This window comes from Anomaloglossus baeobatrachus, chromosome 2, assembly GCF_048569485.1.
Source record: "Anomaloglossus baeobatrachus isolate aAnoBae1 chromosome 2, aAnoBae1.hap1, whole genome shotgun sequence".
In the NCBI taxonomy this organism is placed as follows: domain Eukaryota; kingdom Metazoa; phylum Chordata; class Amphibia; order Anura; family Aromobatidae; genus Anomaloglossus; species Anomaloglossus baeobatrachus.
Genome location: NC_134354.1, coordinates 791,525,659 through 791,542,615, shown reverse-complemented (window position 1 = coordinate 791,542,615; position 16,957 = coordinate 791,525,659). Strand labels below are relative to the sequence as shown.

Genomic DNA, 16,957 nt, shown 5'->3' with positions numbered 1-16,957 from the left:
AATAGAACAAGACACAGACCAGGAGGCTCCAAAAGAGAAATAAAATGAAAAAAGGGGGGCTGAGGCACCTGGTTTTAAAAAACCCAAGGATCACAACCCTCAGCCGTCCTTCACTGTAACAGCGCCACAGCACTTCCGGGTCTCCCATCCTGGGACAGGAAACAAAACTGATGCGGTAGAGAGGTGCTGCCCTTTTATTTTAGTGGGTTTCCTGTCCAAATGAGGGGCGGCCCTATCTCTCTGGTGACGCTGTCGTGGTGATAGGAAAAAATTCCAGCGTTCATTTTACCATGAAAATGACCCGGCAGCACGATTCTCCGGGTCAGTACGATTCAGTAGACAACATACATGTATAGCTTTTTATTTATTTAAGTGGCAAAAAGAAATTCAGAAATTTATAAAAAAAACAAGCTTTTCACTTTTCGGGTATAGAGCTGCCGGAGGGCCTGGTTTTTCTTGTGCCTCGATCCGATATTTTATTTGATCTCATTTTGCGGAAGACAGGATGTTTAGATCGTCAGTTATTACATTTCTTTGTGTTGTTGCGGCTGCCAATAATCTGCAATTCTGAAGTTGTGATTTCTTCTCATTACACCATCCCCTGATCAGATTTAATTATTTTATATATTGATAGATCAGACTTTTATGAATGCAGTGATACTAAATATGTGTATTTTTTTTTTTAACTTCCTAATTATTAACGGGGCAAAGGGAGGGTACTGTCATGACAGACATAGAGGTCTTCAGGAGGCCCCTGGCTGTCACGGTAAAACATCATCATCCCGTGATCGCATCGTGAGAGCACCGATGATGCGTTAGAATACTGCACCCCCTGCTGGCGCTGGTGGCTCTGGTCATGTATGCTGGTTCTAGTGACATATTCATGATAGTGTTGGTTGTGTAGTTGCTGTCTTCATGTACTTCTGATGGCTCTGGTCATGTATTCATGTAGTGATATTGATCACCAGAACAATCATCAGTACATTAATAGGAAACCAAAATCTCATCAGCACATAATTAGAGCATAAGAGCCAATAATATTATTTATTTATTATTATTATTGCGCCATTTATTCCATGATGCGTTACATGTGAAAAAGGAGCATACATAGAGAAGTACAATAATTGTGAATAAATCAAGACAGACTGATACTGGAGGAGAGAAGACTGCCCGCGAGGGCTTACAGTCTACAGGGGATGGGTGAGGATACAGTAGGTGAGAGCAGAGCTGGTCGTGCAACGCTATGGTGGACTCACGGTTACTGCAAGTTGTAGGCTTGTCGGAAGAGATGGTTCAGGTTCCTTTAGAAGGTTTCTACGGTAGGCGAGAGTCTGATATGCTGGGGCAGAGCATTCCAGAGTATGGGGGAGGCACGGGAGAAATCTTGTATGGGATTGTGGGAAAAGGAGATAAGAGGGAAGTAGAGAAGGAGATCTTGTGAGGATCGATGGTTACGTACGAGTAAGTATCGGGAGACTAGGTCACAGATGTATGGAAGAGACAGGTTGTGGATGGCTTTGTATGGTTAAACCCAGAGATTTCTCTCCACTCTCTATACAGAGACATCTTCAAAGTTTTTCCCTCCGCTCTCTATAAAGCCACATCTGCAGATGTGTCTTTATAGAAAGCGAAGGGGAAAACCTGCAGATGTGTCTTTATAGAGAGCAGGGGAAAAAGCCTGCAGATGTGGCTCTATAGAGAACGGAGGGGGAAAAACTGCAGATGTGCCTGTATAGAGAGCGGAGGGAAAAATCTGCAGATGTGTCTGTATAGAGAGCGGAGGGGAAAACCTGCATATGTGTCTGTATAGAAAGCTGTATAGAAAGTGGAGGGAAAGACCTGCAGATGTGTCTTTATAGAGAGCAGAGGGAAAAACCTGCAGATGTGTTTGTATAGAGAGTGGAGGGCCACCGCACCAGGGCAATCAGGATGAGCCGGGTAAAGTGCCAGGATTGTCCCATCTAATACATGTGACAATTCTGGGTGGCTACAGGCTGCTATTTTTAGCCTGGAGAGGCCAATTAGCATCGGTCTCCCCAGCCTGACAATACCAGACCCCAGCTGTCGAGCTTTAGCATGGCTGCATATCAAAATTCAGGGGACAGCACGCCATTTTTTATAATTATTTATTTAAATAGTTTTAAAAAGCTGTATGCTGTTCCTCTTATTTTGATACACAGCTAAGATAAGTGCTCGGCTGGGGGTTGCAGCCTTCAGCCATATGCTTTATCTGTGCTTGGTATCAAAATATGGGGTGCCCCCTATGCCGATTTTTTTATTTATTTGTTTTTACAGCAATAGAGACGCACACACAGCGTCTGATTGGTTGCAGTCAGACACGCCATCACACAGGGTGGGGGCGCATCTGACCACTAGTGATGCAGGGACTGCCAGTGGGTGGAGGAAGCAGTGAATATGTATTAAGGATGAGTGGCCTCGGAAGTAGTGTTAAGACGCGCGGAGACTTACCGTGCCTGCTCCAGTCCCCCATTCTCTTGAACTCCCATTTTAAAGAGCTGGATTTTAAAGAGCTGGATTCTGGTCCCCATAGACTTATATGGGGATTGGCGTCAGATATCCAGTATCAATTCCGGGCCCGAACCGGGTTTTTGTTTTTTTTCTAACACGGTTGTACACACTAATCTTGGGTATCTGCGAGTTTGCTCATCACTATTGATGGGCAGTAGATGCTCTGCACTACGGGTTGTATCACACATGATGGGATTAGATGCACGGCTCTGCAGGCTGTAGTACACATGATGGGCATTAGATACTCAGCACTGCAGGCTGTATTACACATAATGGGATTAGATGCACGGCTGTGCAGGCTGTAGTACACATGATGGGCATTAGATACTCAGCACTGCAGGCTGTATTACACATAATGGGATTAGATGCATGGCTGTGCAGGCTGTAGTACACATGATGGGCATTAGATACTCAGCACTGCAGGCTGTATTACACATAATGGGATTAGATGCACGGCTCTGCAGGCTGTAGTACACATGATGGGCATTAGATACTCAGCACTGCAGGCTGTATTACACATAATGGGATTAGATGCATGGCTGTGCAGGCTGTAGTACACATGATGGGCATTAGATACTCAGCACTGCAGGCTGTATTACACATAATGGGATTAGATGCATGGCTGTGCAGGCTGTAGTACACATGATGGGCATTAGATACTCAGCACTGCAGGCTGTATTACACATAATGGGATTAGATGCACGGCTCTGCAGGCTGTAGTACACATGATGGGCATTAGATATCAGCACTGCAGGCTGTATTACACATGATGGGATTAGATGCACGGCTCTGCAGGCTGTAGTACACATGATGGGCATTAGATACTCAGCACTGCAGGCTGTATTACACATAATGGGATTAGATGCATGGCTGTGCAGGCTGTGTCACACATGATAGGCATTAGATACTTGGCACGGCGGGCTGTATCACACTTAATGGGATTAGATACACAGCTCGGCGAGCTATATCACACATGATGGGCAGTAAAAAGTCGGCCCCTGCAGTCTGTATCATACATGATGGATTGCTTTGCAGGCTGTAGTACACATGATGGGTATTAGATACTCGGCACAGCAGGCTGTATCACACATCATGGGATTAGATACATGGATCTGCGGGCTGTATCATACTTGATGGACATTAGATACTTAGCTCTGCTATGTCAGCATAAAGTCGCCTTCTGATGTCTAATGCAGGGACATCTGAATGATGCTTACACTGACATAGCAGAGCTCAGCATCTAGAGCACAGCAGCCTGATGATTACTCTGCTTTGCTCTGAACACTGCGGTAATAGTGGCACTGAGCACAGATCAGCAGCCCGACATTGTACTACTAATCCCAGGCTACCAACCTGTTGTCACTGCTGGAATAAGTCACCTCCTCAGTCCTGGTCTCACTGCACAGAGCAGCGCGGTGACATCCCAGTGATGAGGACAGTGCGGTAGTCTGATGGTAGTACAATGTCAGGCTGCTGATAACCGCATCTCATCCGGTCACTGCTCATCGCTTAACACTGAGTGGTGACAGGGAAATTGTAGATCTCAACACATCTGTGAGCTACAAAAAAATGGCTCCTGGTCCCCCCAGAGCTGTGACCTGTACAGCCCAGAGGAAGTCCCCAGGTCACAGCTCTGGGGGGAGCTACAATGTAGGAAATGCATTTGGATCCCGAGCACAGCGTCCTGTGCCCCGGGGCTACCGTTTTAGCGCTGGGTAAGAAAATTAAAATGGCCTCCCCTCAGCGGCTGCAGAAAAAAATAAATAAAATGAAAAATTATTAATACAAAAATAGAAATCCAGGCCCCTTTCCTTTAAAAAGAGGTCGTCCTCTACCCTGACTCAAGTTACTGGTCTCACCAGAAATATTTAAGGATAGTGTCTCTAAATTTCCCCACATAGCTTTTCTGCTTCACTTCCTATGTCCTGGCACTACGGTTGTTCTGTCATCATCGCGATCACTGCCTCTTCAGATCCCTATACTCCTTTCTGACTAAATTTCCCATTATCCCTTGTGCTGGGCTGCAATCCAGCAGTGAGCACAGACCTCTAACTCCGCCTACACGTCTCACACTCATCCCTCAAAGTCACCACCCCTGTAACCCCACCTAAATCCCTCCCACTCATCCCCCAGTCACGCACTCCCTGTAACTCCACCTACACCCCTCCTACTCCTCCCCAGAGTAACCCACCCCCTGTAACCCCACCTAAATCCCTCCCACTCATCCCCCAGTCACGCACTCCCTGTAACTCCACCTACACCCCTCCTACTCCTCCCCAGAGTAACCCACCCCCTGTAACCCCACCTAAATCCCTCCCACTCATCCCCCAGTCACGCACTCCCTGTAACTCCACCTACACCCCTCCTACTCCTCCCCAGAGTAACCCACCCCCTGTAACCCCACCTAAATCCCTCCCACTCATCCCCCAGTCACGCACTCCCTGTAACTCCACCTACACCCCTCCTACTCCTCCCCAGAGTAACCCACCCCCTGTAACTCCACCTGAAACCCTCCCACTCATCCCCCAGTCACGTACTCCCTGTAACTCCACCTACACCACTCCTACTCCTCCCCAGAGTAACCCACCCCCTGTAAACCCACCTAAATCCCTCCCACTCATCCCCCAGTCACGCACTCCCTGTAACTCCACCTACACCCCTTCTACTCCTCTCCAGAGTAACCCACCCCCTGTAACTCCACCTAAATCCCTCCCACTCATCCCCCAGAGTCACATACCCCCTGTAACTCCACCTACACCGCTCCCACTCACCCTTCAGAGCCACACACCCCTGTAACTCTGCCCACATCCTTCCTCCTCATCCACTAGAGTCACCACCCCCTGTAACTTTGCTTACTCCCCTCCCACTCCCCCCCAGAATCACACACCCACTCCACCTACACCCCTCCCAACTTATTGTGTCACACACAGACACCTCTCCATCTACTGTACTGGACAATGCAGGGAATTAATGCAAAGCACCAAAACAGCAACCGTGACAATAAAGACCATCCCCTACTCCCCCACACTGACTGATGGATGGATGGATGAGATGGATGAGGAGAGAGAGAAATATGAATGCTTCTATAATATAAAGAGAATACAGCATTGTATATATAAACAGGGTATACAGCAGTGTATACATGTTTATACACCCCGCTGTATAATTACAGGTAAGAGAGCTGGGTCTGCAGGGAGGGCAGGCAGCATTCTCAGATACCGAGTGAGCTCTGCTGAATGCAGCCCCGCCCACCCACATAACAAGCCACACCCATCCATTATTTTCAAGAGCCCAGAACTCAGGCACATTTTAATGTAACTTCTCCCAATAGCAGGGTTTTCAGTGCACCAGCTGGGCAGATTTAGGATGCTATTAACCTGTAGATTAACTATATACCTGCAGGTTAGGCTGGTTTCACACTACGTTTATTTAACATCCGTCCATAACGTTATTTTAGCGGAAAAGCGGATCCAGTGCAAATGCGTTTTCACTTCAATGCATTTGCAATGGACTCGCGTTAACATGCGTTCACCTGCGTTTGCGTGCGTTATAGTGAGGATCCAGCGACTTGCAGTTTTTTAACATCTTTCAAAAACGCTACTTGTAGCGTTTTTGAGCTGCGTCCAAATACTGCAAGTCACCGGATCCTGACTAAACAGCACGCAAACGCAGGTGAACGCTGGCGTGCTGATAGACAGGATCCTGCTTGCTCTACTGAGCATGCCCAGAACCAGTCTCGTGTGATCTGTCTCTCTCTCCTCCTCCCTCCCTCACCCTCTCTCTCTCTATCTCTGTCTTTCCCCCTTCCTCTCCTCCCTCTCTCTCCCACCTGAGAGCTGCGGACACTCGTAACCAAGGTAAATATCGGGTAACCACTTCTCTTAGTTACCCGATGTTTACGTTGGTTACGTGTGCAGACAGCCCGGCTCCTAGCAGCTGCAGATACTCGTAACCAAGATAAATATCGGGTATCCAAGCCCGATGTTTACCTTGGTTACCAGCCTCTGCAGCTGTCAGAAGCCGGCTCCCAGTCTAGTTCCCCTCACTCCCGATCACATGACTCCAATGCCCGCCCCTAAACATCCAGTGACAGGATCCTGCAAAATAACAGATGCGTTTGCATGCGTTTTTTGCTGTAAAAGCAGGATCCGCTTTTGCAGCAAAAAAACGTTCCTGACGCATGTTAAATAAACGTAGTGTGAAACCAGCCTTAATAGCATTTTTTTTTTTTACATGACAGGTTCCCTTTAGGTTATTATTTGGTAATTTACTGTAATAAATATTTTATACTGTGTGTATATATATATATATATATATATATATATATATATATATATATATATATAGAGAGAGAAACCAAGGAAAAAATTGTGAAAAAATACCCTGCTGTAACTAAATAAAAGCATAGTGCATATAAACATAGGGTACTTAGTAAACACTGTTTTTGATCAAAAAAAGCATAAAGCTATCCCACCAACGCCAAGGTGTACCCAGTTGGGATAGTACCTACACTCTCTAATATTAAAACCTTACCATGGGTCTAAAATAGGCCTCAATGTGGCTAAGGGCTGAGAGCGACCGGGTCCCAACAGGACACACACAGTCAGGGGGATTCACAGAATGAAATGTCCAGCTCGCTGAGAAGGGGGCCACTCCCTGTTTGTACTGAATACAAAAGAACTACATAAAAAAAAAGTTTACTAAGTACCCTATGTTTATATGCACTATGCTTTTATTTAGTTACAGCAGGGTATTTTTTCACAATTTTTTCCTTGGTTTCTCTTTGTCTCATGGCCAGTGTGAACATGGTCTCACAAGTACCATGTATACCATCTTATACTCCGGCTCACTTTTTTGTTTTTATGTAGTTCTTTTGTATTCAGTACAAACAGGGAGTGGCCCCCTTCTCAGCGAGCTGGACATTTCATTCTGTGAATCCCCCTGACTGTGTGTGTCCTGTTGGGACCCGGTCGCTCTCAGCCCTTAGCCACATTGAGGCCTATTTTAGACCCATGGTAAGGTTTTAATATTAGAGAGTGTAGGTACTATCCCAACTGGGTACACCTTGGCGTTGGTGGGATAGCTTTATGCTTTTTTTGATCAAAAACAGTGTTTACTAAGTACCCTATGTTTATATGCACTATGCTTTTATTTAGTTACAGCAGGGTATTATTTTTTCACAATTTTTTCCTTGGTTTCTCTTTGTCTCATGGCCAGTGTGAACATGGTCTCACAAGTACCATGTATACCATCTTATACTCCGGCTCACTTTTTTGTTTTTATGTAGTTCTTTTGTATTCAGTACAAACAGGGAGTGGCCCCCTTCTCAGCGAGCTGGACATTTCATTCTGTGAATCCCCCTGACTGTGTGTGTCCTGTTGGGACCCGGTCGCTCTCAGCCCTTAGCCACATTGAGGCCTATTTTAGACCCATGGTAAGGTTTTAATATTAGAGAGTGTAGGTACTATCCCAACTGGGTACACCTTGGCGTTGGTGGGATAGCTTTATGCTTTTTTTGATCAAAAACAGTGTTTACTAAGTCCCCTATGTTTATATGCACTATGCTTTTATTTAGTTACAGCAGGGTATTTTTTCACAATTTTTTCCTTGGTTTCTCTTTGTCTCATGGCCAGTGTGAACATGGTCTCACAAGTACCATGTATACCATCTTATACTCCGGCTCACTTTTTTGTTTATATATATAATATATATATATATATATATATATATATATATATATATATATATGTGTACACACAGTACAGGCCAAAAGTTTGGACACACCTTCTCATTCAAAGGGTTCTCTTTATTTTCAGAACTCTGAAAATTGTAGATTCCCATTGAAGGCATCAAAACTATGAATTACCACATGTGGAATGAAATACTTAACAAAAAAGTGTGAAACTGATAATATGTCTTATATTCTAGGTTCTTCACAGTAGCCTCCTTTTGCTTTGATTACTACTTTGCACACTCTTGACATTCTCTTGATGAGCTTCAAGAGGTAGTCACCGGAAATGGTTTTCACTTCACAGGTGTGCCCTGTCAGGTTTAATAAGTGGGATTTCTTGCCTGATAAATGGGGTTGGGACCATCAGTTGTGTTGTGCAGACGTCTGGTGGATACACAGCTGATAGTCCTACTGAATAGACTGTTAGAATTTGTATTATGGCAAGAAAAAAGCAGCTAAATAAAGAAAAACGAGTGGCCATCATTACTTTAAGAAGTGAAGATCAGTCAGTCCGAAAAATTGGGAAAACTTTGAAAGTGTCCCCAAGTGCAGTGGCAAAAAACATCAAACGCTACAAAGAAACTGGCTCACATGAGGAAAGGAAGACCAAGAGTCACCTCTGCTGCGGAGGATAAGTTTATCCGAGTGACCAGCCTCAGAAATCGCAGGTTAACAGCAGCTCAGATTAGAGACCAGGTCAATGCCACACAGCGTTCTAGCAGCAGACACATCTATAGAACAACTGTTAAGAGGAGACTTTGTGCAGCAGGCCTTCATGGTAAAATAGCTGCTAGGAAACCACTGCTAAGGACAGGCAACAAGCAGATGAGACTTGTTTGGGCTAAAGAACACAAGGAATGGATATTAGACCAGTGAAAATATGTGCTTTGGTCTGATGAGTCCAAATTTGAGATCATTGGATCCAACCACCGTGTCTTTGTGCGACGCAGAAAAGGTGAACGGATGGACTCTACATGCCTGGTTCCCACCGTGAAGCATGGAGGAGGAGGTGTGATGGTGTGGGGGTGCTTTGCTGGTGACACTGTTGGGGATTTATTCAAAATTGAAGGAATACTGAACCAGCATGGCTACCACAGCATCTTGCAGCGGCATGCTATTCCATCCGGTTTGTGTTTAGTTGGACCATCATTTATTTTTCAACAGGACAATGACCCCAAACACATTTCCAGGCTGTGTAAGGGCTATTTGACTAAGAAGGAGAGTGATGGGGTGCTACGCCAGATGACCTGGCCTCCACAGTCACCAGACCTGAACCCAATCGAGATGGTTTGGGGTGAGCTGGACCGCAGAGTGAAGGCAAAATGGCCAACAAGTGCTAAGCATCTCTGGGAACTCCTTCAAGACTGTTGGAAGACCATTTCCGGTGACTACCTCTTGAAGCTCATCAAGAGAATGCCAAGAGTGTGCAAAGTAGCAATGAAAGCAAAAGGTGGCCACTTTGAAGAACCTAGAATATAAGACATATTTTCTGTTTCACACTTTTTTGTTAAGTTTTTCATTCCACATGTGTTAATTTATAGTTTTGATGCCTTCAATGTGAATCTACAATTTTCAGTCATGAAAATACAGAGAACTCTTTGAATGAGAAGGTGTGTCCAAACTTTTGGTCTGTACTGTGTGTGTGTATGTATGTATGTATATATATATATATATATATACAGACAGACAGACAGACAGACAGACACACACTTGATACGAAAACATTAGCTTTTTATTTCCTACAAACTGTTCTTTTATTAATTGATTTATTTTCACACCAAGAGGGGACAACACAATATCATCACTTGATTGCTTTACAAGACCTCTGCTGTACTTAGTAGATGATGAATCCAGTAGTCTGTGATTATACTATGGCCTAATAGGCAAGCAGTCATGGAAGGCCTGTGACCTTTTTCCACACTGAGGACATGAATATGGTCTCTGCCCTGTAAGTTCTCTGTTTGCCAATTAAATCTTTCTTTATGCATAAAGCATGTCCCACATTCAGGACATGTATACGGCTTCCCCCTTAGATGAGCACATTTAGATGATTATTATATTTTGATTTCTGGGTATAAACTTTCCCCCTATCTGGCCAGAAAATGGCTTCTCCTCTATGTGAATCCTCTGATGTTTGACAAAACCTGATTTATGGGTAAAACATTTCCTACATTGTAAACAAGAAAATGGTTTCTTCCCTGTGTGAATTCTTAGATGTTCCGCAAGACTTGATCTCTGAGTAAAACATTTGCCACATTCTGAGCAAGAAAATGGCCTCTCCCCTGTGTGAGTTCTCAGATGTTCAATAAGGATTGAGTTCTGGTTAAAGCCTTTCCCACATTCAGGACATAAATATGGTTTCTCTCCTGTGTGAATTCTTCGATGTCTCCCAAGAGAATCCTTATGCATAAAGAATTTCCCACATTCAGAACAAGAATATGGCTTCTCCCCCGTGTGAATTCTATGGTGTTTCAAAAGAGAATCTTTATGCATAAAGGATTTCTCACATTCAGGACATGAAAATGGCTTCTCCCCAGTGTGGCTTCTCTTATGTTTCTCAAGAGAATTTTTATGTTTAAAGCATTTCCCACATTCAGTACATGAAAATGGTTTGTCTGGTGTGTGATATCGTTGATGTAGAAGAAGAGCTGATTTCTGACAAAAGCATTTTCCACATTTCAAGCATAAGAACGGCTTCTCCCCTGTGTGAATTCTTAAGTGATCAACAAAATTTGATCTACGGGTAAAACGTTTTCCACATTCTGAGCATAAAAATGGCCTTTTGTCTTTATGAGTGCCCTCTTGAATAGTAAAATTAGATTTCTTCCTAAAATGTTTCACATGATCAAATGCAAAAATGTTTCCAGGTCTGTGTCCAGTTGTATTGCTGACAATCAGTGATTGATTATCTTTTACTTCATAAATAGGAGACACAAGGACATTTCCATAGGAGCCACTCATCCATTCTTCATCTGGAAAAAGAAACAACATTTTTATTACTTTCTAAAATTGAAGAAGTCATCAAAGACTTTTCAAAATGAAATCAAGCACAGCACCTCAGACACACACTAAACGTGATCGGGAAAACCAAGGTCAGTTAGACATCGTATGGCATCCATTCAGATTAAAGGCTAACACATGGACAACTTGAGTCCACAAGAACCGGAGCAGCACTTAAAGAACGACTTCTGTTCAACCCGTTAACCGTTTAGCAGATAAATGAAGATTCTGTTTCTATTCTGTTTATTCCGTCTAAGTGCTTAACCGGATGCCTCATTCACACTCCTGAGTTTTGCATACATGTTTTTCTTTTTTTTTGTGAGCTGTCACAAACCCCTTATTACCCCAATTGCCACCTGACCAGACAATCGGGATGAGCCAGGTAAAGTGTTGGGATTGTCACATCTAATGGAAGCAACAATTCTAGACGGCTGCAGGCTACTATTTTTAGGCTGGGGGGCCCAATAACCATGGGTCTCCCCAGCCTGAGAGTACCAGCCTCCAGTTCAAGGCTTTATGACGGCTGGGTATCAAAATTAGGAGGACCGCATGCCATTTTTTAAAAATTATTTATTTAAATAATAATTTAAAAAGGCACATGGGGTCTCTCATTTTGATACACAGCCAAGATAAACACACGGCTGGGGGCTGCAACCTGGGGGCTGCAACCTGTAGCCACATGCTTTACCTGTGTTGGGTATCATAATATGGGGGACCGTAAGCCAATTCTTAAAATGTATTTATTTATTTTTTACACCAATGTAGACACGCACAGTGCCTGTGATCGAAAGCTGTCAGATACGCTGTCACACAGGTTGGGGGCATGGTCTGGCTGCAATCAGAAACTCCGGGACTGCAAGTGGGCGGGGGAAGCAGTGCATATGTATGACGAATAATGAGCAGACCCATAAGTAGAATAAATGGCTCTGGAAGTACTGCTACTGCCGCGCGGGAGACTGGTAAATATAACGCGCCTGCTTTTCCCTTTCTTTCTTAATTTTTCCCTGAGAACTCTGGGCCTGGGGTCGGTGAATGGGTAATTTTGAGCTTGCGCAGATCCGAACTTTTACAGTCTGGGCTGCCCATCACTAAACACGGACAATCCAAGTGGATAACCCAAGAACAGCAAATGATTCAAGAGTTGCTCAACTATTTTACCAGTAACTGAAATAACTAAAATACATTTGGTGACTCCTCAACAAAAATATCCCTGACCAGGAGATCACCAACATGAACCACAATAATCACACTTAAAACATGTGCTTTAACGGTCGTAAAATGTCCTCTGGCTGATTTGTCCATGGACTGGGTTGGGGTTGGTGTAAATAGCCACTCTTCTGTTTCTCCCCTTGGGCATCTTAAGGGGTTTTTCCACAATGCCAATATTTATTTTTTTTTACAAAACATAGTATTTGCCTAACTATTGTTAATATAAAGTACAAGTCCAATATTTATTTCTTGTTATGTCCCCACCGGAATCCACTCCTGCGACTTCTACTTCGATCACCAGGCAACGCTGTGTTCCTGCCGTGGATGGTGCTAGTGATGGGAGAGGAGTCGATGCCAGCAGCGCCAGTGGGCGCAGGCTCCGCTCATCCACTGGGCTGGGTTTCCTTGGGATCTGCAGTACCACTGGCTGACTGTAGGTGGCGTGTGTCTTCCAGCTGAGGTTACCATCATTCAGCTACAGCCAATGGGAAGACACCACACCCTTCTTATTTCCCCTCCTGTCTGCTGACCACTGCCAGAGATAGTTCTGTATTCCTGGTTCCTGTCCCTCCCTGTTCTGTTTTGTGATTCTGGTTTTCTGACTTCTGCTTATTTCCTGACTACCCTCTTGCCTGCTCTTTATGTACCTCGCTGCCCGATCCAGATTTGACCTCTGCTTTGTATCCTCATTACGTCCTTGTCTACCGATTCTCCCCCTGTTTTGCATTTCCCGGTTCGACCCTGCCTGACTACTACTCTCATCGGACTGCAGCCTACCACAGGTAGTGATCACCTTGGGCCCTGTGTAATTCCAAATCCCTGTATAGGGATTAAAGGGTTAAGTATAATGATCCTGGGAAGGAGGGAGGTCTGCTTTTTGTGGGGGGTAAACTTACCTCCAAAGTCTCCTCAAGAATAAGACACCCCCTGAAAAAAGACCTAGTGCTTTTTTCGGGGCAAAAAAAAATGTAAGACAGTGTCTTATTTTCGGGGAAACATGGTAGTAGTGCTCGCTCATCACTAGTTACCAGTACTGAGCACCCGAGCATGGTAGTGCCTGCTCATCACTAGTTACCAGTACTCAGCACCCGAGCACGGTAGTGCCCGTTCATTACTAGTTACGAGTACCAAGCACCCGAGCATGGTAGTGCCCGTTCATTACTAGTTACGAGTACCGAGCACCCAAACATGGTAGTGCACGCTCATCACTAGTTACGAGTACTGAGCACCCGAGCATGGTAGTGCTCACTCATCACTAGTTACCAGTACTGAGCACCTGAGCATGGTAGTGCTTGCTCATCACTAGTTACGAGTACCGAGCACCTGAGCATGGTAGTGCTCACTCATCACTAGTTACGGATATCGAGCACCTGAGCATGGTAGTCCCCGCTCATCACTAGTTACGAGTACCGAGCACCAGAACATGGTAGTGCCTGCTCATCACTAGTTACGAGTACCCAGCAGCCGAGCGTGGCAGTGCTCGGTCATCACTAGTTACGAGTACTGAGCACAGTAGTGCTTGTTCATCACTAGTTTCGGGTATAGAGCACCCGAGAATGGTAGTGTCTGCTCCGAAGTAGTTACGAGTACCGAGAACCCGAGCATTGTAGTGACCGCTCATCACTAGTTACCAGTACTGACCACCTGAGCATGGTACTGCTCATTCATCACTAGTTATGAGTACTAAGCACCTGAGCATGGTAGTGCCCGCTCATCACTAGTTACCAGTACAGAGCACCCGAGCACGGTAGTGCTAGCTCATCACTAGTTATGAGTACTGAGCATGGTAGTGCCTGCTCATCACTAGTTATGAGTACTAAGCATGGTAGTGCTCACTCATCACTAGTTATGAGTACTAAGCATGGTAGTGCTCACTCATCACTAGTTATGAGTACTAAGCATGGTAGTGCTCACTCATCACTAGTTATGAGTACTAAGCATGGTAGTGCTCACTCATCACTAGTTATGAGTACTAAGCACGGTAGTGCTCACTCATCACTAGTTATGAGTACTAAGCATGGTAGTGCTCACTCATCACTAGTTATGAGTACTAAGCATGGTAGTGCTCACTCATCACTAGTTATGAGTACTAAGCATGGTAGTGCTCACTCATCACTAGTTATGAGTACTAAGCATGGTAGTGCTCACTCATCACTAGTTATGAGTACTAAGCACGGTAGTGCTCACTCATCACTAGTTATGAGTACTAAGCATGGTAGAGCTCACTCATCACTAGTTATGAGTACTAAGCATGGTAGTGCTCACTCATCACTAGTTATGAGTACTAAGCACGGTAGTGCTCACTCATCACTAGTTATGAGTACTAAGCATGGTAGAGCTCACTCATCACTAGTTAGGACTCTTGCAAGAAGGAAATAAAAAAAAATGTAAAAAAAAAAGATTATAAAAAGAAAATAATCCATGGCGGTAACAGGTTAATTACAACCCAAATGTAACTTCTGGACATGAAGTTCCCAATGTTACTACGTCACATCCCGTAACCAAAGTTTCAGATTTCAGAAAGCTTCTTACCATCCAGTGCTGGGAACACCGCTGCTTCGAGTTCACTCATTGTTCCGCCTCGATTTTCCTACAGAGATGCCACGTTAAGGAAGACAGAAAAAAGTTTCTTTTATCACTCAGGAAAATGTAAAAAATAACTGAAATTCATTAACAAAGTTGGAACAAAAATAAGAAGGATTTCCTCAAGTGGTGATCAGAAAGGATCACCCGAATATTTTATACATCATCATAAATGTTTTTGGTATTTTATGGCATGAAATAATCTCAGAATATGAACACGCCAGACACATCAGATGGAAATATGGTGCCGAACGGTTGTTGGTTTATCGATGGCCCCATAGACTCTTGTGATAACATTGGCCGGGGATCTGCACTGACCTCATCAAACATCGGTTCTATTCAGACTGTGCAGGTCATTGGTCCCCAAAAATATTTACTGCTCCCAACTGGTGTTTTGAACAAATTGTTCATTCCTTCCCAGCTGACGATCATTTTTACATTTCATTGTCATCCATCTCTGTCAACTTTGATCTAATGTGTATGGGTGGCTTTAGGTTTTCTAGCAACGCCACCACGTTCACAGTAAAGAAGCCTCTGATCTCCTCTAGAGATTGAACCTTCTTCCTTCCAACCAGCAATTGGTGGATCATGATTTTTGAGGAGATCTTACTGTGAAATTGCTCATTCTATTTTTCACTTTTATAGATTTGCACAGAAACGTAATAATGACTGGTTGACTAATGTTTTGAAAAGCGTTAGGATTCTCTGTAGAACTTATTAGTCAGATTCTTATTACACAGGACATTATTCTGTTCAACTTAAAAGCAGCTGATTGGCATTGAGCTATTATTAGCATCTACTCTTAGGCGGGCTTTGCATGTGGCCAAGTGAGTGTCTAAACTGGGGGGGAAATTTGCTTTTTAGGAAACCATAAACTATCTGTTTGTGTTACCAACCCGATCCCAGCGGACCTGGCGCCTACACTCCATCGCTAGCGTAGAAGATTAGTAGAAACTTTAATTACATCAATCTATAGAGGATTTCCAGAAATCTCATCCCATCTACCTCATGGTCCAGAGGGACATTAGGCTTTTCCTCTGGAGGATCCTGGGAATAGAGAGGACTGGGACTTCTCTCTGGTGGATTTCTCGGACTGGACCCATCTATAGGAAATATACACAGTGACTGAATACATCGTCTACATGTGATGATCAGATGATGGGGGGTCCAGGTGACCTCAGACCCGGCCTCTCCTCTATAATCAGGACGGTCTCCTCTTACCCGGAGATGTGAGGGGCTGGAGATTCTCCATCATGACGTCCTTATACAGATCCTTGTGTCCTTCTAGATACTCCCACTCCTCCATGGAGAAATAGATGGTGACGTCCTGACACCTTATAGGAACCTGACACATACAATGATCCATCATTAGCAGACCCCTCCCCCGGTGTTATTATATAATGTCCCAGCATTCCCGGCAGCGCTCACCTCTCCGCTCAGCAGCTCAGTGATCCTGTGGGTCAGTTCTAGGATCTTCTGCTCATGTATCAGTGAATGAGGTGGAGGCTCGGTGATGGCACTCGGGGTCCTGCTCCGTCCTCCTGACACACGAGGGGTCACACACTCCCCAGACGACGTCTTCACTACTGTGTGATCCTGTGTATGGGGAGACGCTGATCACTACATCTATTCTGAGGATCCTTTACCTTCCCATCATTTCCCTGCTTTATTCCTAGAGATCAGAGTGATGTGATGTAAAGCTCTCACCTCTCCAGTGATCCAGTAGATTATCTCCAGAGTGAGGTCTAATATCCGAGCAGCCATGTGGCTCCTCTCCTGCTCCATCCTTGGAGGGTCATCAATTAATAGCGTCATGGTCTTTTAAAGAAAATCCAATCTGGGAGAGTCCCGAACCTAAGTGTTAATAAGGAGGAGTGAGTGATAAACCTTATTTGTGAGAACAGT

General features: G+C 44.5%; 1 protein-coding gene across 1 annotated transcript in view; it reads right to left on the bottom strand.

Moving 5' to 3' along the window:
- The window catches only part of LOC142290087 (uncharacterized), a 159,962-nt gene that overhangs the window by 139,558 nt on the left and 3,447 nt on the right, over window positions 1–16,957 (bottom strand). The window contains exons 2-7 of the mRNA XM_075334023.1: window positions 16,760–16,906; window positions 16,481–16,648; window positions 16,274–16,397; window positions 16,058–16,155; window positions 15,002–15,059; window positions 10,320–11,232 (exon numbers count right to left, since the gene is read on the bottom strand). Coding sequence (XP_075190138.1) covers window positions 10,320–11,232; window positions 15,002–15,059; window positions 16,058–16,155; window positions 16,274–16,397; window positions 16,481–16,648; window positions 16,760–16,867 — 1,469 coding nt within the window. The 5' untranslated portion in view covers window positions 16,868–16,906. The remainder of the gene's footprint in view (window positions 1–10,319; window positions 11,233–15,001; window positions 15,060–16,057; window positions 16,156–16,273; window positions 16,398–16,480; window positions 16,649–16,759; window positions 16,907–16,957) is intronic.